A 26,020-nucleotide genomic window follows, 5' to 3' on the forward strand; every position below is an offset into this window, starting at 1 on the left:
ATCAAGTGAATTAAGATGATCACATGCAATGGAATGACCTGTTCATTGTGGTGGTGGGGGGACTATCTATGCTGTACAGTACTAATGTGGATTGCATTGCATGGAACTGCATAGAATTTTCAGGCACATCCCTAGGGTATTCTTGGGCTTTGCATGTACCATTTTCAATCTGACTTTGAGAACCATGCAGGCAGCCTTTATTACAAGATGCAGTTGTTAACGGGGTGTGTGAGGGATGTGACCTTCATATATGCATCTCCTCTAATCTGGTGTAAGGAATCTTTGAGTCTGTTTTTTGAGAGCAAATTATAACACTATTATAGGAGTCATAGGAGAAGACGGGATACAATAACTGGTTTTTAATTTTGAAAAGAACAAAGTAAGGAAAACACATTTTGAATGGCAATGCATTGCTAAAAATAACTAGATTAAATGCAAAATCACTAAACATTTGGAGAATAAGCCATCAGTTCAAGCTACACAAGTAGTTACTAGTGGAAGTATTTCCTCCTATGCTACGTGTTTCCTACCATGTCTAGTCCCAGAATTGGAAACTTTCCCTTGTGTCGTTATGAGCATACAGTGTCCTAAGAAGGAAAGGGGGAATTAGTGGAAAGAGCAGGGGTTTTTCTTCCAGTGGATAAGAAGAGGGTGAAGGTAGGTGTGGGAACAGGGAGGATAAATCTGAGGAAGAAGGTTATGAGAAAAGAAGTAGCAGAATAAAGAAGGAAGATAAGAGAGTCCATATATTGCCTGATCCTGCAAAGCAAATGTAGTGTTGGATTCCAAAATGGCATTGGAAAGATCAGAGCTGAAATATCCTGATCATGTGGTGGAGGAACAGTCCTGGGGATAGGGTTGAACCATACACCACTTTGTGCCACAACTTGAAGTGGTAGAGAAACAGTCTGAGCTGGAAAATGAATTAAACTTGCTGGTATGTAACTGGGCATTTATGAATGGGGTCAAATGTCAATAGCTTAAATTTGAATCCATTTTGCTCTTGCTGTTGGGTTTTTAAAGTTTGTCCTGTGACTGGAGGACTATTAAGATCCGCTGTCCCATTGGAAAACTTAATAGAGGTCCATCAGTGGCTAATAGCCACAGTGTGTGTATATGTGTGTGTGTGTATAAATTTTTTTGCCACTGTGTGACACAGAGTGTTGGACTGGATGGGCCATTGGCCTGATCCAACATGGCTTGTCTTATGTTCTTAATAGGATTCAAGCTGTAATTGGAAGGTTTAAAGTTTTCTTTGTGGGAGATGCTAATGAAGGAAGGGTCTTTGAATGAGGTAACTTGAGGGCAGAGAGGTTGGGGGGGCTGATCTCAAAAATGAGCTTTCTGACAAAGGGGTACCACAGTCATCTTAGTTAGGGAATCTGTATACACAAAATCCTATTGCATGCGAATGAATGGAGTCTGCTGCTTAGTGGAGAGCACCTGCTTGGCATGCAGAAGTTCCTAGGTCAAACCCTGGCATCTCCATCTAAAATAATCAGGTAGCAGGTAATATGAAAGATTTCCAGTGTGGTGTAGTAGCTAAGAGTGGCGGATTCCAATCTGGACATAAATCCAGCTGGGTGATTTTGGGTTTGTAACAGTTCTCACAGAGTTCTCTCAACCCCACCTATCTCACAGGGTGTCTGTTGGGAGGAGAGGAAAGGAAGGCGATTGTAAGCTACTTTGAGACTCCTTCAGGTAGTGAAAGGCAGGGTATAAAAACCAAGCTTTCTTCTCCCACCTGAAACCCCAGAGAGCTTTTGATTTCGCATTACTGATCTTAATAGACTAATTAATATAAGGGAAGTTCAGGTGTTCATATGTTCCTTACATCCATACTAACAAAGCATTTTACTACTTAGGCAGTGTTTTGTTGTTTAGATTTATTCATACAGAATGGATTTTCATTCTGATTTGGATGTTTAGCTGATTTTTGCTGTATGTTCAGAGCAAGTCCTTAACAGGCGCTTATAATCAATTGATTATTATTTGTATCCAGATATTGCAGCCCTGTGACCTCTTCTTTGAAATGATGCAGTCAGGTACAGATCCTCAGAAAGCTGATCTGTCTGTTAAATCTATAATGATTAAGGTAGGTTGAAAATTTGTCTGTTTGTCTTTGTACAGTGGAGAACAGTGGCTGTGGTTTCAGTTGTATGATTCAATTTTAGTGAATTATATACTTGGTATTTTACAGTATTAAAGAGTACTAAAAGAGTAGAATAAGGTTTATTTAAATATGCAAACAAAGAGGTAATATGTAATTTATGTTTTGTGTACCATTACCTGAAGGAGCCCCATGGTGCAGAGTGGTAAGCTACAGTAATGCAGTCCAAGCTCTGCTCATGACCTGAGTTTGATCCCAGCAGAAGCTGGGTTCAGGTAGCCGGCTCAAGGTCGACTCAGCTTCCACCCTTCCAAGGTCGGTAAAATGAGTATCCAGCTTGCTGGGGGTAAAGTGTAGATGACTGGGGAAAGCAATGGCAAATTACCCTGTAAAAAAGTCTGCCAAGAAAACGTCGTGTTGTGACATCACCCAGTGGGTTGGTAATGACTCGTTCTTGCACAGAGGGCTACCTTTACTTTTTTACCATTACCTAGCTAATTGCCATAATAACCCTTAAAATACACACAATGGGCCCATAAGATGCTTCTGCAACTTGTGTGATCCCTTAAATCTGCAAAATAATAATTAAAAAAAGACTCCAAAAAGGAATGGAAGTTTAAATCCTGGAAAAAAATGAAAAGTTGTTTCTGTGCATGTGCAAAAGCCACCAGAAAAAGACATACAGGGGGCAGGGTGATGCCAGGAAGATGGTGGTTGCATAAACCATTTGCTCTGTATCTCCCCTCCCTGTTTCTGCCGATTACTTGCTTACTGAGTATAACAAGAGGCACTGGAGGATGGAGAAAACAAATGGAACATGTTCCCAACAATCCCTGAAGCTTTCTGGCTCAGTACGAGCGTTTTTCAGGGGAAAAATGTGATGGGCTTCTTCTGATGCAGCACAATCGTCTCAGAAGAAATTGGTGGCTGTCACAGACCAGGAAATGAATAAGCACCAAGACAAAGCTTCCTCGGAAGCTATAATTCAGCATTCAGTTCAGTCTTCCCTCCAGGCTATGGAGGACTCACTGTTAGATAGATACAAAGATTGCTGGCCTCCTAAAGCCCATTAACGAACAGTTTAAGGAATTTGCAACTAATTTGACTCAGACGGCCCAAACTGCTGATAATGCCTTAAACCTAGGGATCACATTACAAGACGAAAACCTCTATTTGCATGAAAAAATCTCCTCTTCAAGTCATTGAATTTGGAACCCCCTGCAGGTTGAAACAGAAAATCTTCAGAGCTTAAATTATCTTTCACATCCCAGAAATCCAGCAAAATTCCAATAAGAATTGACACAGATTTACACTATTAAAGGACAGTTTGAATTCCTGACTTTGTGTTTCTTGTTGTGCTAATATGATCTGATCTCTTTGATAACAGTAATATAAGGACATTTTGAAGGTTTTGTTAAGCTTTAAATTTGATGCATAAGGCTGATTAAAGGGGGAAGGGGTTTATTGAACTGTTTTATGTTCCTATAGATAGTAAAAGTGGTGCAGAGTGGTAAAGCAGCAATACTGCAGTCTGCTCATGACCTGAGTTCGATTCCGGCAGAAGCTGGGTTCAGGTAGCCGGCCCAAGGTTGACTCAGCCTTCCATCCTTCCGAGGTCGCTAAAATGAGTACCCAGCTTGCTGGGGGGGGGGGGGGGAGTGTAGAAGTCTGGGGAAGGCAGTGGCAAACCACCCCGTAAAAAGTCTGCCATGAAAACCTTGTGAAAGTAACGTCACCCCAGAGTTGGAAACGACTGGTGCTTGCATAGGGGACCTTTCCTTTCAAGATAGTAAAAGTAGATAAGGTTTTTTTAGAATTAGGAATAGTATAATAGCTTTAATTAATATTAGTAAGATTTAGTAGTGTAGCAGTTCAAATATAGCAGCATTTTAGGATAGTAAATTAGGTGGATAGGCATAGGCTATAAGGTTTTAGGGATAGAAGAGTAGTATTTTTTCTTTTAAATAAAAGATACAAACTATAACATTAAGAAAAGCTGAATTAAGCTGTTGGATTTGGAGTAAAATAGTAACATGAATTAATAACTACATTATTTGGTTAGTAACTTGTTAAAAGAATTATGGGGTAACTTAATGTTATGACATTTAACGTTCGAGGTCTTAACAATCATGTGAAGCAAAAACGTGTAACCTCACAAGTCTTCAAAGGAAAACCAGATATCTTGCTGTTGCAAAAAATGCATTTGAGATCAGCAGTTCACCTGGTACTAAAATCTTCTTGGTTTCAAACACAATTTCCTGCTCTAGGGAATTCAAAGCCTCGTGGCGTAGCTATATTGCTGGCTAAACACCTTAGATATGGACACATTGATACGATCACTGACCCAAAAGGTTGATGTATTTTTATTAAAAGTTTATAGTTGGATGAGTTTATACACCCAATGCAGAACAAATGCCTTTCTTTAAACAACTTTTTGCTTTGCTATGAGACTTTCAATCAGAAAAAAATCATAATAGGAGGTGACCTTAACTATGTGGCTAATACTAACTTGAATAAGTCATATAGCAGCAAATGCTCTCAAAAAAGAACTAACTCAGAAACTGATGTAAGTACGTTACTGAAGATATTTGAATGTTATGATTCGTGGTGCTGCTGCCACCAGACAGTTAAGGATTATATCTATTACTCAGCTCATTTTCAAACCTACACAAGAATTGATTTTATTCTGTTATCAAAACAATTGATGTCAAATCTGAAGTTACGTCAAATCAGATCAGAGAAATATTACAGATAATACATGGATAATACTTAATACTTAATATCATTAGTCATTGCTATTCTACTAAAACGGAAACAGTCCTTATTTCCCAAATGGGTTATATTAGTCCTGGAGTGATACATAACGATCTTCTTTCCTTGGGATCAAATATATCCTCCTTAACACCATTCTTGCTGAAGATAAATGAATAGATACTAAAATAGTCCAAAGAAGGCTTGAATCATGATGGGTTTAAGTCAATTTAATGAACACAGAAACCTCTGTAGACGCTGGAATGCTATCCTTCGCTGGGGATCCTTCAGAGCTTTGGAAAAGCCCCATTGGAACTCCTCTTCAGCCAAAGTAAACCCCCTCAGAATTTCCAAAGCATGTCTTGGCCTTTTCCCTGTCTGAGAAATGTAGGCAGTTGGCGTTGAAATCACCTTTTCTGCCCAAAAACAAAGGCTCCGGTTCGCTCCTCTTTAGAGAAGCTTCCTAACTCTCCATGATCCAACTCCGGAAGCTGGGAAAACATAGACATTGTGGGTATTTCAGAAACATGGTTGAATGAGGAGAATCGGGGACACGGTGATTCCTGGATATAAATTATATCGGAAGCATAGGGTGGAAAGGGTTGGAGGTGGGGTGGCTCTGTATGTCAGAGAGGGTTTACAGTCCAGTAAGATTGAGAAGGTCAGATAATTAGATTCTCTTCTAGAAATGCTTTGGGTCAAAGTAGCGGGCCCAAAAGGAGATTGAACTATAAGAGTTTGTTATTGCCCACTGGATCAAAAGATAGAGGACGATTATAATATGATGAAAGAATTAAAGATAGAGGCTAAGCGTAAAAACTGTGTCATAATAGGTGATTTTTACTACCCACAGATTGACTGAGTCAATATGTGTTCTGGTCGGGAGAAAGAGATTGAGTTTCTAAACACTCTCAATGACTGTGCTGTGGAGCAGATGGTTACAGAACCTACCAGGGGTGGGGCAATCCTGGATTTGGTCCTAAGTAATCCCCAAGCCCTGGTGAGAGATGTAAAAGTGATTGCTCTGCTTGGGAGCAGTGACCATAATGATCTTCTTCGTGGTCTCTGTGCTTCACACTCATGGAGATAGAGCGCCTGCGCTGATCCCCGAATCGGCACCTGGAAAGCCCGGGATTTTTCCGCACTCAGCGCCAATTGTCATGCGCAGGGGTTCCAGTACGCATGCTCACCGGCGCCAGCACGGGGATCCCGCCAGTTCCTTTTCTGACCGCTGCGCAGAGAGGTTTGCCTTTCGTGTCCCCAGTCGGTGAGATATTGGTTTTTGCCTTATCGTTGTATATAGCCCGTTTGTTGTTTTTCTTAGTGTAGATAGATAGATAGTTACAGTTTTTTTTAAAAAAAAGTTTGTTTGTGATTGTTGGACTTGCCCTTCGGGGCCTTTCTCCCCGTTTGTTTCCCCCCCAAAATTTTCCCCTCAGAGGACTCTGAGTGTTTTTTTTTTTTGCAACTGGCGTCTATGGAAAGACGTTGGGTTTTTTTCAAACGCTGCCACTCTTGTGGGAAGAAGATTGCCCCCCCAGACGGCCATTCTCTGTGTCTTCTCTGCTTGGGTGAAGTGCACCGTGTGGAGTCCTGCCCACACTGTCTCCACTTCTCCAAGCAAATGTGAAGAACCGGGCGGTGCGGCTTTCGGCTGCTTTAACTGAGTTGGCACTCTACCCTCAGAAATCGGCATCGGGCCTGTCGGCATCGACCATGGCAGACACTCCGGCCCCGAAGGTCACATCAGCCGATGTGACACCGATCTTGACCGAAATGCTGATCGAGCGAGGCTCCTCCACGAAACGATCCCATGAAGGATCAGAGGACACACCCACCAAGAAGCATCGGGATGAATCGGGGACCCGAGCATCTGTACCGAAGAAGTCGAAGTCCAAAGAGAAGCGGAAGAGGTCCCGCACTCCATTGCCTTCTCGCGACATTTCGGCACCGATGACTTCTGCTCCGCCGAGGAAGATCCTGGCGTCCCCGTGCTACAGCCCATCGGCATCGAGAGGCAGTGTTCAGCAATCCCGTCTCTCAATGTCTAAGCAGGAGATGGATCTCACTCAGCGATCTTCGTCTTCCGGGTCGCAGCGAAGTAGTGGGAGTGGTTCGATCTCCGAAGTAGAGGCATCGGCGCTGATGGACCCGTCTACCCCGATGGAACCTAGAGGCAGACAGGAGCTGGAGCCTTCCATGGCACCACGCCGTTTCCCACCGCTACCACCATGGGAGCAGCGTCAGTGGCCGCCCACCTATCCGTACCCTTATCCTCCCTATCAGTGGTTTCCACCGAAGGAGTTCGCGGAGTGGGATCAACAATCGGAGGCATCCTACATGTCGAGGCTTTCGCACCATTCCCGAAGGCCATTGGCATCGATCCCTCCGGAGAGGTGCACCGCCCCAGCTGCTGAAACTCATCGGCGACCATCGACATCGACCCGTTCACCCATCCGGGAATCGACACCGATCCTCTCCGAGCACTCCATGCAGAGGGAGTCTTCTTCGTCAGACTCTGAGAGCGGTACCGACAACCAGGAACGTGCCTTGGAGCCTTTGCCAGTGTCCCATACGACCGAGGATCTTCCTATCTCGCCATCGGAGGATCTGAAGTCCTATGGCGAACTGGTGAAGAGGATGGCAACCTCCCTCTCCCTGCCTGTGACGTAACCACAACCCGTCGTGGCTGATAATGTCTTTGACATTATGCAAAGGGACACATCCACAGCAATCGCTTTGCCGGTCACCAAAGTGATTCTGCAGGCAGTCAAGGAGCCCTGGAAGAAACCATCTTCTATGCCGGTGTCTTCTAGAAGGCTGGACCACATGTATAGGGTCCAGGAGGCGGGTGCTGAGTTCCTTTTCGCCCACCCGAAACCGAACTCAGTGGTCGTCTCTTCTTCTTCCAAAGCACGTAAGGTCCACTCATCCCCACCTGACAAGGAGGAGAAAAAGGTATCTAACTATGCTGCTTGCATGGCTAGATACCAATACTCCATATGGGAACAACTCACCCCTCTCCTCTCTTCCCTGAGCGAAGACAAAAAGGCTGCTGCTAGGAAGTTGCAGAAAGAAGGCTTTGCTGTGGCCAAGCAACAATTGGCTAGAGCAAAGCACATGGTGGATGTGTCCGCGAAGACCATCATGTCCGCTGTGTGCCATCGTTGACACTCAGGGCTAAGGTCAACAGCCCTGCAGCAAGATACTAGGGCCTTTGTTGAGGACTTGCCCTTTGAGGGGGATGGCCTTTTCAGCACTACCACAGACAGTGCACTGCAGGAGATAGACAAGAGCCTGAAGACCTCCAGGAACTTGGGTGTGCAGGCCACCTCCAGAGCTCCCAAGGTGAAGCAGTGGCACAAACCATGGGCCAAGAAGCCTTATTGCGCCCGAACAGCAATGGCGACCTCGTTTGAACCAGCCTGACAGCAGACCATCATACTCAGGCAACAACAGGAACCGTTATGGCTCTCAGGCCACTGGCAAATCCAAGGGTGCTCGCCCTCAAAAGCAGGGCCTTTGACTTTCTCATGGCACGCGTCATCATCCCTACTGGTTCAACATCTATCTGCCTCCGCCCTTTCCTACCTGCCTGGGAGTTGATCTCTACAGACAGGTGGGCTCTGTCCATCATAGAAGAGGGCTACAAAACAGAGTTTGCTCAGATTCCGAACCAATCCGTGGTGATCACCACTCCCCCTTCCCCACCTCTGCTGGCAGAGGTGAACAACCTTCTACAAAAACAAGCCATAGAGAGAGTTCTGATGGAGGCCAGGACGGGAGGTTTTTACTCTCGTTACTTCCTGGTCCCCAAGAGGGAAGGGGGCTTAAGACCAATTATGGCTCTTCGGAATCTGAACAAATTTATTCTGTACCAGAAGTTCAGGATGTCCACGCTGCAAACAATCCTGCCCCTCATCAATCAAGGGGACTGGATGGTGACCGTGGACCTCAAGGATGCCTACTTCCACGTCAGCATCCATCCGGCGTTCAGGCGTTTCCTTCGGTTTGTAGTGGGTTCTCACCTCGGGTGTTTACGAAGATGATGAGCGTTGTGGCTGCCCATCTCCGTTTCCAGGGAGTTGTCGTTTTTCCATACATCGACAACTGGCTCCTTGTGGCGAAGTTGAGGGAAAGTTTGTTAACGCACATTGCCATCACTCTACGTCTTCTCGACACCTTGGGGTTGCAGGTCAATTTTGAGAAATCTCACCTTACTCCGTCAAGGACAGAGCAGTTCATAGGGACTTTGCTGGATACAAACCAGCATTGCGCATACCTGCCTCTGCAGAGAGGGAGAGACATTATCGGTCTGGTACGACTTCTACAGAGGCGAAAGTGGGGCACAGCGCAGCAGCTGCAGCGGATGCTGGGGCTGATGGCGGCGACGACAAGTGTGCTACTTTTTGCGAAACTGAGGATGAGAGGCCTGCAGTTGTGGTTTCTTCACCAGTTTCGCCCACTCAGAGACTCACCTCGAAAGAGGTTCGTCATCCCATCTGTGACTCTTCAGACGCTACAGTGGTGGGAGTCAGAGAACTACATCTGTCAGGGAGCTTCCTTCCATCTCCCGACTCCCACTGTGACTATCACAACAGATGCTTCCTTGTGGGGTTGGGGGGCCCACATGGAAGGCCTGTGTGTGGGGGGCCAGTGGCCGCCAAAACTGACTCAATGCTACATAAACTACCTAGAACTGCTGGCGGTTCACTTTGCCCTACGCTCTTTCCACCCCTTGGTGGCAGGGAAGACTGTAGCGCTACTTACAGACAATACCACTGTTCTGTGCTACATCAACAGGCACGGAGGGACAGTGTCTCGTCGGCTCTGCACACTGGCGATGGATCTCTGGTTGGAGTGTCTACAATACGACATCTTTGTGAAGGCTGCACACCTTCCAGGGGTCCTCAACATACAGGCAGACTCCCTCAGCTGGGGTGGGGCTTCCCCAAACGAGTGGGAACTGCAGTGGTGTTTTCTGAAGCCTGTATTCCAGCTTTGGGGGTACCCGCAGCTAGATGTCTTCACCACCGCCGAGAACAAGAAATGTCCTATGTTCTGTTCCAGAGGGGGAGCGGATCCAGCCTCTCTGGGAGATGAGCTCCTGCTTCCTTGGGAGGGCCGGTTCCTCTACATGTTCCCGCCTCTGCCGTTGTTGACGAAGGTGGTCAACAAAATTGCAAGAGAGAGACCATGCTGTATCCTGGTGACTCTCTGGTGGCCTCGCCAGAACTGGTTCTCGATCCTGCTCCAACTGTCGAGGGGGGTCTTCTACCAGTTCCTGGCAGAACCGGACCTTCTGTCAGCTCAGGGCGGGCATGTATTCCATCACAACGTGCCCCATCTGAAACTGACAGCGTGGCTTCTGAACAGTAGAAAACCGTCCACCAGTGCTTCCTATGACAGGAAGTGACGGAGATTCACTGAGTTCTTAGTTGACCCTTCAGTCTCACCTAGCAGGGTGGGATTGTCGGTAATTTTTGATTTTTTGTTATCCCTAGTGAATGCTGGCCTTGTTTTTCTCCTCCATCAAGGTATATTTGGCAGCAATATCTGGCTTTCATGATCCTGTGGAGGGATACTCTGTTTTTGCGCACCCTCATTCCAAGAAGTTTTTGAGGGGTTTTTTTAGGCTGCATCCCCTATCTAGATTGCCCCCACAGTTGTGGGACTTGACTTTAGTGCTGGACAAACTAACCCGTCGCCCCTTTGAGCCGATGGCCATGTGCTCTTTACAGCTCCTATCATGGAAAACTGCATTTTTGGTTGCCATCACATCAGCGTGTCGTGTTGGGGAGCTCATGGCGATGTGTTGTGATTATCCTTATCTTGTTTTTCAGGAGGCTGGAGTTTCCTTGGCTCCGGACATTACTTTTCTTCCAAAGGTGGTCTCTCAGTTCCACCACAATTTAGAAGTTTGGTTACCCACTTTTTACCCTACTCCTTCCTCGGATGAGGAATGTAGGTTGCATGCTTTGGACGTTAAGCGTGCCTTGCTGTTTTATTTGAACCGTTCAAAGATTTTTTGTAAGGACAAGCAGCTTTTTGTTTCGTATGCTGCACCCAAGCTAGGTTCCAGGATTTCGTCTCAGAGGCTCTCAAAATGGCTTACTGAGACAATTAAACTCTGTTATTTGTTGGCAAAGAAGCCGTTACCTGGACCTGTTCGTGGACACTCCACAAGAGCGATGGCCACGTCAGTAGCGTTCCTGAGAGGCGTGTCCCTTACTGATGTCTGCAAGGCTGCCACCTGGTCTTCTCCGCATGCCTTCATGAAGCACTACGCTCTGGACGTGCATGCTCAGCAGAGGACTCGGTTGGAAACTGTGGTGTTGCAAGCTGTTTCTTCCGGTTGACCGTCTTCCCGCCTCCAGGTATGACTTACTTGCTAGTCTCCCATGAGTGTGAAGCACAGAGACCACGAAGTAGATAGACAGGTTGCTTACCTGTAACAGTAGATCTTCGAGTGGTCATCTGTGCATTCACACTACCCGCCCTCCTTCCCCACTGCTTACAGTCTCCCTCCAGTAGGGGCTTCCAGCGGTCAGGAAGGAACTGGCGGGATCCCGGCACTGGTGCCGGTGAGCATGCGTACTGGGATGCCTGCGCATGCCCATTGGCGCCGAGCGCGGAAAAATCCCGGGCTTTCCAGGTGCCGATTCGGGGATCGGTGCAGGCGCTCTATCCCATGAGTGTGAATGCACAGATGACCACTCGAAGATCTACAGTTACAGGTAAGCAACCTGTCTTTATTGATTTCACCATTTGTATAAATAGGGAGTTGCCCCAAAAGACCAACACAACCACTTTTAACTTTAAAAGATGTAAATTCTCTGACATGAGGAGGCATGTGAAGAGGGAACTGAAAGGAAAGGTAAATAGAGTCAAAACCCTTGGAGAAGCTTGGCGGCTATTTAAAGCTACAATCCTAGAAGCTCAGATAAAATATATACCACAAGTTAGGAAAGGCACAAATAGGTATAAGAAAAAACCTGCATGGTTAACAAACAAAGTCATGGAAGCTGTAAAAGGTAAGAAGGATTCCTTTAAGCAATGGAAAGCTAGTCCAAGTGAGGTTAATAAAAGGGAACACAGGCTGTGGCAGATCAAATGCAAGACTGTGATCAGGCAGGCAAAAAGGGACTATGAGGATCATATTGCAAAAAACAAAGACCAACAATAAAAATTTCTTCAAATATATTAGAAGCAGGAAACCAGCCAGAGAGGCAGTGGGCCCTTGGATGACCAAGGGGTAAAAGGATTACTGAAGGGTGATAGGGAAATGGCTGAATAGCTGAATGCATTTTTTGCCTCTGTCTTCACTGTAGAAGATGAGAAGTGTTTGCCCACTCCAGAACCGCTGATTTTGGAAGGGCTGTTGAAGGACCTGAGTCAGATTGAAGTGACAAGAGAGGAGGTCCTACAACTGATACACAAATTAAAAACTAACAAGTCACCAGGCCCGGATGGCATACATCCAAGAGTTCTGAAAGAACGCAAAGGTTAACTTGTTGATCTCCTGACAAAAATATGTAATCTTTCATTGAAATCTGCCTCCATTCCTGAGGAATTGAAGGTAGCAAATGTCACCCCCATCTTTAAAAAGGGTTCCAGAGGAGATATGGGAAATTATAGTCCAGTCAGTCTGACTACAATACCGGGAAAGTTGGTAGAAACCATTATCAAAAAGAGAATGAGTAGGCACATTGATGAACACAAGTTAATGAAGAAGACTCAGCTTGGGTTCTGTACGGGAAGATCTTGTCTCATTAACCTGTCAGAGTTCTTTACTTATAAATACAGAGCATTTGCAGATGATGTAATGTTTATAAATGAAAACCCTATAAAAGTAACACCATTGTTATTATTATACAAGATACAAGAATATGGAGAACTGGCGGGATTTTACGTTAATAAAGAAAAATCGAAATTTTTATGTAAAAATATGCAAGTGAATAAACAAAAGAAACTGCAAAGACTGACAGTGTGAAGTCACTTCTAAAGTAAAATATCTGGGTGTGGACATTACAATGAAAAATATTGATCTTTATAAAAATAATTATGAAAAGTTATGGCGCAAAATTGATGAAGATATACTAAAATGGAACAAGCTCAATTTGTCATTGTTGAGTAGAATAGCTGCAATTAAATTGAATGTATTACCAAGAATTATGTATCTATTTCAAACAATTCCGATAGTGAAGGACAATAAACAATTTAGAAAGTGGCAAAGGAAGATTTCAGAGTTTGTATGGGCTGGGAAGAAACCAAGAATCAAAATGAAAATTTTAAAAGATGCAAAAGAAAGAGAAGGATTCCAACTACCAGATTTAAAGCTATACCATGAAGCGGTATGTTTGTTGTGGATAAAAGAATGGGTGACCTTATTAAATAGAAAACTATTAGTACTGGAAGGTCATGGAAATTTATTTGGTTGGCATGCGTATATGTACTATGGAAAGAATAAAATGGATGGTTTTTTCTCTCATCACTATATAAGAAGAAATTTGTTAAATACATGGATAAAATACAAAAAATATGGAGACGAGAGGAAACCGTTATGGATTGTGCCAACAAAAGTAATAAAAATATCTGCGGAGACGGGTGAAGAAAAGTGGCTACCATATAGCCAATTGTTAAAAATACAAGGTGGTAAGATAGAATTTAAAACATCCGAAGAGCTAAATAATAAATTTGACTGGTTTCAAATGCAACAAATTAAGAGCTTAGTGGAAAATGATGTTAAAAATGAAGGTATAAGAAAAGATCAAACTGAGTTGGAAAAAGTTCTGCTGGGAGATAATGAGAAATTGATTTCAAAAGTATATAAATTATTATTGAAATGGTCTACTGAAGATGAAGTAGTTAAATCTCAAATGATAAAGTGGGCAATTAATGTAAACAAAGAAATACAGATGGAATCTTGGGAATACTTATGGACGAACTCTATGAAGATTTCAACTTGTTACAATATTAAAGAAAATTGTTTTAAAATGTTATACAGATGGTATATGACTCCAAAAAAATGGCAAAAATGAATAACAAGTTGTCAGATAGGTATTGGAAATGTAAAAAGCCATGAGGGTTCTTTCTACCATATGTGGTGGACTTGTGAAAAAGCAAAACAATTTTGGCAGATGATTCAAGAAGAGATTATAAAAATATTAGGATATGACTTTAAGAGACTTCCAGAGACTTTTTTATTGGGATTACAAATGGAAAAGTTTCCAAAGGAAGATAGAACTTTAATTTGGTAGTTACTTTGAGCTGCAAGGACATTATATGCGCAGTTATGGAAGCAAGATAAAATACCAGAAAAATGGGATTGGGTTGTTAAAGTTATGTCATGGAGTAAAATAGATAAACTTTCAAGAATCTTAAAGGACTATGAGTTGGATGGATTTAAAATGGACTGGGGAAAATACAGAAGATATATAGAAAAAGAATGGAAAATAAAAGGACATTGGGCAATTTTTGATAGTAATTAAGTGTTAAAAATATTAAAATGAAGAATGAAGGTGTATTATAATAATGAAGTTAGGGTTATATATTAGTAATATTAGAAATATGTATTTTCTTGAAGAATAACAATTGTATATTTTTCTTTTCTATTTTCATGTTGTAAGATTCTTAAGAGATAAGGTTACCTTCTTTTTATACGTATTTTAATCAAATGACACCGGCGGGAGTCAAGATACAGGGGGGAAGAAAGGGTGCATAATAGCAGTGTATGAGATAACAAATGAGTTTATTAATGTTTTATTGAAATTGAATATCCTATGTTGCTAAAAATAAAAGTGTTTTACTATCAAGAGTTCTTTGAGGGGGTAAACAAACATGTGGACTAAGGGGACCCAATACATGTTGTTTACCTTGAGTTCCAGAAAGCTTTTGATAAAGTTCCTCATCAAAGGCTCCTTAGTAAGCTCAAGAGTCATGGAGTAAAAGGACGTCCTCTTGTGGATCAAAAACTGTCTAATTAATAGGAAGCAGAGAGTGGGTATAAATGGGCAATTTTCACAGTGGAAGATGGTAAGCAGTGGGGTGCCGCAGAGCTCAGTACTAGGTCCCATGCTTTTTAACTTGTATATTAATGATTTGGAGTTGGGTGTAAGCCATGAAGTGACTAAGTTTGCAGATGACACCAAATTGTTCAGGGTGGTGAAAACCAGAGAGGATTGTGAGGCACTCCAAAGAGATCTGTTGAGGCTGGGTGAGTGGGTGTCAACATGACAGATGAGATTCAGTGTGGCCAATTGTAAAGTAATATACATTGGGGCCAAAAATATTAGCTATAAATACAAGTTGATGGGGTGTGAACTGGCAGAGACTGACCAAGAGAGAGATCTTGGGGTCGTGGTAGATAACTCACTGAAAATGTCAAGACAATTTGCGATTGCAATAAAAAAGGCCAACACAATGCTGAGAATTATTAGGAACAGAAAACAAATCAGCCGGTATCATAATGCGCCTGTATAAATCAATGGTGTGGCCTCATTTGGAATACTGTGTACAATTCTGGTCACCACACCTCAAAAAAGATATTATAGCATTGAAAAAAGTGCAGAATGATTAAAGGTTTCGAACACTTTCCCTATGAAGAAAGGTTAAAACTCTTGGGGCTCTTTAGCTTGGAGAAACGTCGACTGACATAATAGAGGTTTTCAGGATTATGCATGGGATAGAGAAGGTAGAGAAACAAGTACTTTTCTCCCTTTCTCACAATACAAGAACTCGTGGGCATTCAATGAAATTGCTGAGCAGTCAGGTTAGAACGGATAAAAGGAAGTACTTCTTCACTCAAAGGGTGATTAATGTGTGGAATTCACTGCCACAGGAGGTGGTGGCGGCTACAAGCATAGACAGCTTCAAGAGTGGAATGGATAAGCATATGGAGCAGAGGTCTGTCTGGAGCAGTGATGCTCTGTATTCTTGGTGCTTGGTGGGGGCACAGTGGAAGGTCTTCTAGCCCCACAGGTGGACCTCTTGATGGCACTTGGTTTTTTGGCCACTGTGTGACACAGAGAGTTGGACCTGATGGGCCATTGGCCTGATCCAACATGGCTTGTTTTATGTTCTCCTTTTGGCACAGAGCTGGATTGACAAGATAAATTGATTTTCCTGAAAAAAGATAAACTATTCCCTAAACAGAAATTGGAAGAAAAAATTGGACTTAAAATTATGTGGATTCGTAATGTTCAGGTTCAAAAGCTTTTTGAATCTCTTCCTATAAAAAAGACTATTGAAAATCCATTGACTGATTTTGAATAACTATTGGTGAATTGGGCAATAACACTACAGCACTGTTATTTAAAATATGTGAAATAATTTTAAAAATAGGAAATACTTCTTTGCTAAAATATCAGAACCAATGGCATAAAAACTTAGCATATACTTTAAGATATTAAGATTGGTTAATTATTTGGAAATCTCCTTGCTATACTTCCAGAGTTTTTAATATTAAATTCCAAATACTAAACTCATCACAAGATGGAATATACCTTCAAGCATTATGGCTCATTTAAACAGAAGTATAGATTCTCATTGCAGAAAGAAATGGGGCCTCAAGGGAGACTTTTCATTCTTGGTGGGCTTGTACATATATTCAAACTTTTTTTTGGAGACAATAGAAATACAGGAAATTACTAATATTCAACTACCTTTAGACCCTAAAATCTTATTGCTAAGTAAATGATCAGACCAAGGTAATTATTTTAGTAGTAATGTGAGGATACACATGTTATCAGTAGCTTGCACTACTATTGCAGCAAAATGTGTATCTAATTTGATTCAATAGACCCATAAATGTTAAGAGTAACCTCTCTTCTTTTTATTTCAGATGTCTCCAATTATTTTAAATACAGTTATCACAATTACATCAGCACTTTTCCCAACTAAGGAGACTGAAGAAAAAAACATCAGTCCTGTACCTCCAGATATTTGGGATCAGAAGGATATTAAAAAGTTAAATATGTGGTTTCTTGAAGAGTCAAATGAAAATAAAGCTCCTATTTCTGTAACTGAATTGGTTCCTACAGGAGAAACATTGCAAATGAGAGTTGATGCAGTTGTTATAACTCTTGAAGCCGGTGTTGGTCACAGAACAGTGCCAATGCTGTTAGCAAAGTCATCATTTTCTGGAGAGGTCAGAAACTGGAGTACTCTGATCCATATATCCTCTCGACTAGAACTGGAGGTAAGAGTAATGTAGAATATTATTTAGACTTTTACTGTTTTATAAGTTATGATTATCACATGGAAGTTGCTGAAATGTTGGCTATAATTGTTGTCCAACAGACTTGCAGTGCATTGTTTTGTTCAACATTTCAGCTTCAGCTACTCAATAATTTGCAATAGCAAATGTCAGATTTCAGTAGGTTGCACTTCATAGTCAATTATATTTTGGCATCTCTCTCCAGTCCTTGCTCCAGTAAAATTGGTATGGGAGCAAACACATGATCAGTCTTATGATGCAAGGTCATTCTGTAAATATACATTAAAAATTTAATGTTATACTTCTGTGGAGAGCAAAGATCACAGTAACTGTATTTTACGTCTATCTCTGTCTTCTTGGCAGTTTGGGTGGGGGGTGGGATGGGGACTTTGGCTGTGAACCTGAATTTGAAAATAGTGTCTTGAACTTGCATATCAGCTCATTCCAATAGCTCAGTTTCCCAAGTTAAATACTACATTGGAACATGTTACATATCCACCCTCTGCCTTGGAAAATAAAGCTAGGCTGTTGTTTGAGAATTATGTTCATACATTACAATGTATTTTGCTGTCTAGTCTCCATCTTTCCCTGTCACCATGAAATGAGCACAGAAATCACGTTTGAATTCAGTCTGGAAATACAGAATAGATGCCATTCCAATATTGCTGCATTAAACCCAGAGATAGGATTGCAAACAAACATTCAAACAGTGTGTTGAATGTGCAAGCTAAACCCAAAGCCTTCATTTTGTTCATTCAGGTTTGATATTCATGTTCTAAGAACAAATCAAAACAATATAAGATATTTGTTGAAAAGATTCCATCAACATAGTAAGGATGAATGGCTTTTTAGAATGATTGTATGGTTAGAATACTTGTTTCGGGATAGAATTGAGGCCAAAGTAAGTTTGATTTGTTGCATAGCAAGTCCATATGAAGCTGCCTTATACTGAATCAGACCCTTGGTCCATCAAAGTCAGTATTGTCTTCTCAGTGATGAAACTATTCTCTCTCCTCTGTTTTCTAGTTTTAGAGGGAGATCATGCTGAATAATATAATGTTTGAAGTTGGTCTGCTAAATTATCAAAAAGAGTGAAAGACCTCTTTTGGTACAATTTAATAATACTAATAATATAATATTTTGAATTTTAGGTGCATTACTACAATGAAATGTTTGGTGTGTGGGAACCCTTGCTTGAACCACTGGAAGTTGAAAACACTGATGATTTTAGACCATGGGTTCTAGGAATGAAGGTAAAATGGTTTCACTTAATTACAGAACTGATGACTTTTATTATTTGTTTCTCTATATGTTTTTAATATGTAATCTGACCTAAAACTGTATTCAAATGATTTCCAATTGACAAAGGTGTCAAATAGGGATGTATTTTATCTCAATATGTGTTCAAATTGATCTCATTCTTACTATGGCAAATCTCTAACCTTGCTGAAGTTGGTGAACAGACAGCAGTCTGTCCTCTTTTTTCTGAAAACACATTTTAAATCTTGACTTTCTGAGGTATCCAGTGCTAATTTAAAAGTAGACACTAAATATAGCAGTTATTGTAACAGGAGGTAAACAGTCAAGCAGTATAAAGGGAGCCCATATTTCTGTTGCTAGATGTTTTTCTAATCATGGGCAGTAGACATGCGTGAGGCACGAGCAGCAAACTTTCAGTGCCAGTCTTTCAGTTCAAACAATTACCTCAGGGTAGAAGATGGACCTGGAAGCAATGATACAATTAGCCCTTGCCCCAGTTATTTCCATGAATGCACTCCTTTCCCTTGTATGAGTGTATAATTGCCATTCATTCATATAGGAAAATGTCAGATGTTCAAGCTGGATTCAGAAAAGGAAGAGGCACTAGAGATCAAATTGCAAATGGGACATACAAGAAAATTTCAAAAGAAAATTAGTTTTAAATTGATTACATCAAAGCTTTTGACTGTGTGGAGCATGAAAAGCTATGGGTGGTTTTAAATGAAAGGGGTGTGCCACAACATCTGATTGTTTTGACATGCAATGTGTACTGCTGTTAGGGCAGAATATGGAGAAACAATGATTTCCAATTGACAAAGGTGTCAGATAGGGATGTATTTTATCTCAATATGTGTTCAATCTGTATGTAGAATATATCATAAGGAAAACTGGATTACATTTAGCTGAAGGTGGAATGAAAGTTGGTGGAAGAAACATTAACTGTTTGATATATGCAGATGATACCACATTTCTGACAGAAAATAGTGAAGACGTTAAACAATTCCTAATTAAAATTAAAGGAGAAAGTTGAATTATAGTAATGACCACTGAAGAATTACACAACTTTAAGGCTAACAATGAAGATATTGAAATTGTTCAGTATTTTCTGTTCCTTGGCTCCACTATCAACCAAAAGGGAGATCACAACCAAGAAGGAGACCGAAACTTGGCAGGGCAACCAATGACGGAATTAGAAAAGATGCTTAAATATAAAGAAGTGTTGTTAGATGCAGAGATCGATAATTCATACAGTGGTATTCCCCATTACTATGTATGGACACGACAGTTGGATAATAAAAAAGGCTACAAGAAATGGACCCTTTTGAACTGTGGTGTTCGAGAAGAGTTTTACAGATACAGTGGACTGTAAAAAGACAAATAAGCGTGTTCTAGCTCAAATCAAGCCTGAATTTTCACTTGAAGCTGAAATGACTAAACTGAGGCATTCATGCTTTGGTCATGTAATGAAGAGATAGTGAAAAAGACAATAAACTTTGGAAAAATTTAAGGAAGCTGGAAAAGATGAATTGACTAAATAAAGGGTGCCATGGCCTTAAGTTTGAAATACCTGAGTAAGGCAATGACAGGACATTTTGAAGGTCATTAATTCATAAATTGGAAGTGACTTGTTGAGACATAACACTCATGTAAAGTAAAGTTTTGTCCTTGGAAATGCTGTATCAAAGGCAGAAGTATATGACTGCAAAGGACACCATTTTCTTCCTTTCTATGCAGAATGCATAGGAGCATATTGCAATAAGCAGGAGTCGTGATATCTTCATGCATTTTATTTATGTGTTTATTTAAAACACTTGTAGCTTGCCTTTTTGCCCATTAGAGCCCTCAAGGTGGTAAACAGTTAAAAGAGACAAAGTCAATGTTAAGAGCAATTAATATACGTAAAACATGAAGAGGAGGGGTCAATAAGGAAACATGATACAAAACAAAAAAGTCTTTTGCTTTCAAAAAACAATGATCTAGGGGGTACAGATGAATCTCTTTGGGGAGGGAATACCACAGTTTGGGTACTGCGACCAATAAGGTTTTTTATTGGATTGCCACTTGTCTATCTTCAGATGAAGGGAGTGCCCAGAGCAGGGCCCTGAAGATGAATAACGGTTGGGTATAGGAGCAGCAAGTATTTAAGGTATAGTGTTCCCAAGCCATAAATGGCTTTACAGATCAATGCCATCACTTTGAATTAGACCCAGAAGTAAATTGGAAGCCACTGAATGTAGAAAAAGACCAGAGTGACCCTCTGATCCTCATCCGGCATTCTTGCTGTAGCAAAAACTGATGGCAATTGCTGTAGTAACTGATGGCAGCTCAGTGTAATACAGTAATCTAATCTAAATGTTATTAGAACATGTTTAATAGTGGCAAGATTGTTTTTACCCAGGAAAGGCTGTAGCTGGCTCATCAGCCAAGTATTAGAAGCCACTCTTGGATAAGCCATCTGCTTATCCAACAGTAGGCCCAGGTCCAGCGGTACCCCCAGATTATCGATCTGCTCCATCAGGAGAAAGACATCATCCAGAACAGGAAGTTCTTCCATTATCCATAGCAACTTCATCTTATCTGGATTAAATTTCAGTGTACTGATCTTTGTCCATCACAAAACTGTATCCAGGCACCAAGTACATATGACATCCTTAAAGTTAAATCTAAAAACCTGGAGTTTAAATACCCTGAATCTTAGCCATACATCAGTTTGGCTAAAGGCAGTTAAAAATAAGCAGAAGAGTTTGGGGTTTCCTCTTTTTTCTGTCCTGGAACTTGGGTATGAACAGGCAAAACAAACTATGAAGCAAAGGGTGCTAGACATTGAATGACAGAAAGATCTAGAGAGATCACTGGCTTTTCTGTCCACCAACAGCTCCAGATGCATTATTTCACCAGCTGCTTATCTCTCTTGTCTGGAAATCCAAGTTATAGAAGAGCATTTATGTTTGCTAGAAATCAAGCTCTCCCCTCAGCAGTTCTGGAAGGGTGATATTAAAAAGTCCCAATGGAAAATAGGTTATGCCTTTATAGAACAGGGCAGATTGAAACTGTGTAGAACATGTTTTATTTTGCTGCCCTTACTACCAAGTAGTTCTGGTTCCAGTGGGTGTGGGCTATAGACGACAGCATTCACCGCTCTGAAAACGTTAAGTAGTTTTATGTTATTTAAAGCTATTTCAAAACTGTTTTTAGTCTATTCTTAACTCAATTGAAGAATTGAAGGACTTCAAGAACTTGGCACTTTTTATATTTACCTTTATCCTATTAACGAGGAGCCAGTTGTTAGCAGTTTAAAAAAAGCCTCTACTTGGCTGGGGTGGTTGCTTAAGATTTAATTGGCCCTGAAGATTCAAAGTCCTCTAGAGTCTTATGTTTTTATGTGGAAGATTTTTTTCCTCCCAGATTTTGAAAGGCTGTACAGTTTTACTGTTTGTTTTTAATTCCTGTGGGCAGGGGTCAGTTTGTAGAAAAATAGGTGGCAGAGCTCATCCAGGGATTGTTATGCAGCTGCACCTACTATTCAAAGGACAAGGAAGTGGAACTCTCAGAAGGAGGGGGTGGAACTCTCCAAAAGGTTCAGGAGCTGCACTCCTGTGAGCTCCCACTGAATCTGAGGCCTGCCTATGGGAAAGGATTGTAGTAAGACAGATCATTATTGCAGGCAATTTTCTGTGCAACTTGCTGTTTCCTTTAGGCATTACACGCCCAACTTCCTACATTTCTTGTCTGAGTATTGCTTACTTTTGGCTCATATTCCTGCAAATAATGGGACAAAAAGGACATATCCATTTGAAGAAGAGGCTACCCTCCCCTCACTCAAATAATCCAAACGAGAAGACTATTATGCTACAATTCCAATATACAATAGGTTTGAGTGTTTGGAGGTAGATGCCAAGAGGAATGAGCACTCTACCCATAATGAGCACTCTACCCATAGTGATCAAACCTTATGCTGCTCTCTACTCTCCAGTGGCAAACAAGTTTTTAGTTCTTGGGAGGTGCTATAGTTGTTAGCCCAACAGACATTCCTGGTGGTGGAATCTCTAAAGAAAATATTTTCCCTACAAGAGGGGATGTTAGCACAGCTTCAAGAACAACTAGTGCTCCTCCATCTAGTCAGCTAAATATCATCCCAGCCAGAACCCATGCGATTAAACTTGGCCAAAACTACTAATGATCCAGAGGCTAATACAAAAGACTTCATCTCATTGATTTATAACCCTTACACTGCAATTATAAATGTGGATCCATGGAGGGGGAGATTCATTGAATGGAATAGAAAGGGGAGACCCATAGGCCATTTGGCTGATATTACCAGGCTTCCCCCAGAAGGCATTGGCCTCAACAGGATGGAGATTCTAGGGGACCCTGTTAGGTTTGAATGTTATCTTCTAAACTTTCGCACAAAGAGACCCTCTTATTTGTTTGCCCATGCCAGTGTTGACCACTTTGGGGATACGATTACAAAGACATTTAAAAACCTCTACTATTCATGGATTTAGTCCCAAAACTTGGTGTGAAGAGATGAGAAAAGCCTTCTAAAATTTCTAGTGCAAAGGTTTCAGGGGGTTTGGGGGTTTCCCTTGACCCCTGCAAATCTCTGACGATCCTAGATTTGCCCATCTCTTCTAATTTACCTCAACCACTGAAAGTATTTGGGCAAGAGCCCCCCACTGGCACCTCTGGATTATTCAACTCAGGGATCCATGAACCTATAAATACTAGCAGCATAACCCCTATGGAATTCATGGATCCCCTTGGGCCAGAGGATGAGGCAGAGACAAGACATATTTCATCATTTGCAACTCTACCAATTTACAAACAAGTCTATATTAGGTCATCTAGAACCTTTGGCAACCACTTTGATGGGCCTAAGACAGCTTCCAGCAGATAGCAACAAGTTCATGGGTCCCCCTGCAAATGTACCCAACCCCATAGCGGTGGCAGTAGAAAGTAGCCACCCTCTAGAGCCAACCATAACAATTTCAAAAAGGGAATATCTCCACCAATTTGATTATTTCACTGAATGATCCAGTCCTGTGTACAATAACAGAAGAATCTGTCGGAGTGGAAGAAAGTACTGCTTCCACCCACCACACTAAAGTTTCAAAAGCATGATGACCAACCCAGCACAATCCAGGGAAGTCAAGGCATTTAGAAATTGTTTCCAGAACATTGCTGGTTGGACTAGACTAAGCAGTTTAGACCACTCCCTTCTCTGCAAGAACTATGATATCTACTCTTCCAGGAGAACTGAACTGCTGGTGAGCTCCTTATAGATGGCTACCATGCCTTTTCTAATAAGGCCTTTCCTGGGTTCAGGCACTAGAAGACTAAAAGGGGATTTGGGAATCCTGAACTCTACATCACTCAACGTAAAGTGTATTCATTTAAAAAATCAAAACCAACGGGTGATGACGGTTCTTTACAACTCAAATTTTATTATAGACTCATTATAGTTGCTACCTGTTCCATATATATATATATATATATATATATATATATATATATATATATATATATATATATATATATATATATATATATATATATATGTCTATTTGTATTTTCTATTTTTTTATAGCAGAGGGATAATTAAGCTTAACAATGCTAACTTCCCTAACAGATTTTTGAAACTTAATACCACATGCATTCAATATAATTTCTTATTTTCCTTCTTCTTTATCTTGATTATTCCTTCTACTCTCAAAAAAAAATCCATAAAGAATAAATTCTAACAAAATATCTCAGTCCCTGGAGACCTTAAAAGTTAAGGTCTGAGTTAAGCCGCCCTGAGCCTGCCGAGGCGGGGAGGGCGGGATACAAATAAAATTTATTATTATTATTATTATAAGGTCAAGAAGAAACTCTTTCTTCTTCACCTGGACTGAATTAAGCAAGGAGGGATATTACCCAGGTGCTCTCACCAGCTGTCTCCATCCAGCCCTAGATTCTGAAAGAAAAATCATTAAATATAAATTATAAATTTCTTCAACTTTTCCCTTTTCTTGTTGCTTCAATTTCTTTTTAGATAGAGTCCATACTTTCTTCCAGATTTACATGAACTTCCTCAGTACATGCACGAGTTGTCCTTAAGGAGACTAGAGGAGAGCATTCCTTTCTCTTATTAACTCTTGATGTAGGAGAGGAGGGAGTTAACTTGGAAAGTAGTATCTCACCCGAGGCTGCGTCATATGCTGTAAACGAAGTGGAGCCTTTTTGGACACATAGTTTGCCTGATTGTAGCCATTTATATTTAATTTTTAAGTCCCGCTATTTGGCAGTTGTTTCCTTAAGGTCTCTTCTGATTCTTAAAAATTCAGGAGGGAGATCCGGAAAGACCTGAATCTTTAACCCCTGGTAGTTCAAGCCTCCTTTCTCCCTAGCCTCTGCAAAGACTCTTTGTCTCATTCGATAATCCTTAAACTGTACCACAATATCTCTGGTTTAAGACAAATTGTCTTCACATACCTTGCCAACATGATATGCTTTTTGAATGAGTGGAAGAACTTCGACCTCCAGGTGGGTTACTTCAGCAAGCCAATTTGCCATGAATATATATAAGTCCATTTAAGCTTCCACATCAGATTTAAAACCTCTGAATTTTAGGCACAGCTCCCGGTTACGAAAGTCCACTGTTAAAACCCGTTCCCTCGTCCATGCATCTGATGTTGTCTTTTGAGCTTTTTTTAATGCTTCTTGTGCTGTCTGGGTAGCTTGTTTACAAGAATTCTCTGGTTCATCCGGACGCTGACACATTGGTTGTAGCATAGAAGTTATGTCCTCTCATATTTCTTGTCTTAGCTTAGACATTGCCTGAGACAATAAATTCACCGTGAGAGGACATTCTGCGGCTGTTTCCTCATCTCTCTCCACCCATGCATGGGAGGTGGAAGGCAGTTCCAAGAAATTAGTTAAAGGCTGAAAGCTTTTTTCCTTCTGCTTGGTCTTTTTCATCCCTTTTGGAGGCATCTCTCAAAAGTTGAAAAATATAATTTAAAGGGGTAAAAAGAGATATAACTTTGGAGGCGGCTGGGAGAGCGTTAGGCAAAGGCTCCTAACCGAATATTGGTCAAAGCCACTCCCCCCCGTGATGACGGTTCTTACCACTTTGATATAGAGACCCTCCTATTAATAAATGTATATCTCCCTCCCCAACAGAGAAAATCAGAAATATTAGAAACTTGGGATGAACTTGAATCTTATATTGAGGATCTCATGAACAACATCCATGCTGATACAATCCTAAAGGGGGACGGGATTACAATGCTAGACTTGGCCCAAACAGTGAAACACTTACCAAAAAGTTTGGATTCTTTATGTGTATCAATGAATTAAATCATGGCTATACCCAATATCAACGTCTCTCAAAGGATTCCAGGGCAAATTTTGCATGTGCCTGCTTAGCAAGAATGGTGTGAAACTAAAAGGGAGAATCACAGGGAGGTTTAGAACAGGAAAATACCATGATAAAATAATGACAGAATTAACACCAACATATACTAAATATATAAATTTAAATAGTGAAATCAACACACAATTATACATTAGTTCAACAATGGGTAGAAGATTGTAACAACTTATCTTATGCATCTAAGCACACAAGAAGATTAATAAGAATGTTATTTCAAATGAAGTGCAGAGTGCAAAGAAGTACTTGTACACAAAGAAGTCCCATG

At 41.2% G+C, this 26,020-nt stretch overlaps 1 protein-coding gene across 2 annotated transcripts in view; it reads left to right on the plus strand.

The window, feature by feature from the left end:
* The window catches only part of VPS13A (vacuolar protein sorting 13 homolog A), a 313,415-nt gene that overhangs the window by 187,405 nt on the left and 99,990 nt on the right, over nt 1-26,020 (plus strand). For both annotated transcript variants that reach the window (XM_060237484.1, XM_060237485.1), the window contains exons 40-42: nt 2,003-2,095; nt 16,704-17,060; nt 18,230-18,331. In XM_060237484.1, coding sequence (XP_060093467.1) covers nt 2,003-2,095; nt 16,704-17,060; nt 18,230-18,331 — 552 coding nt within the window. The remainder of the gene's footprint in view (nt 1-2,002; nt 2,096-16,703; nt 17,061-18,229; nt 18,332-26,020) is intronic.

The sequence above is a fragment of the Heteronotia binoei genome, chromosome 4, assembly GCF_032191835.1.
Source record: "Heteronotia binoei isolate CCM8104 ecotype False Entrance Well chromosome 4, APGP_CSIRO_Hbin_v1, whole genome shotgun sequence".
In the NCBI taxonomy this organism is placed as follows: domain Eukaryota; kingdom Metazoa; phylum Chordata; class Lepidosauria; order Squamata; family Gekkonidae; genus Heteronotia; species Heteronotia binoei.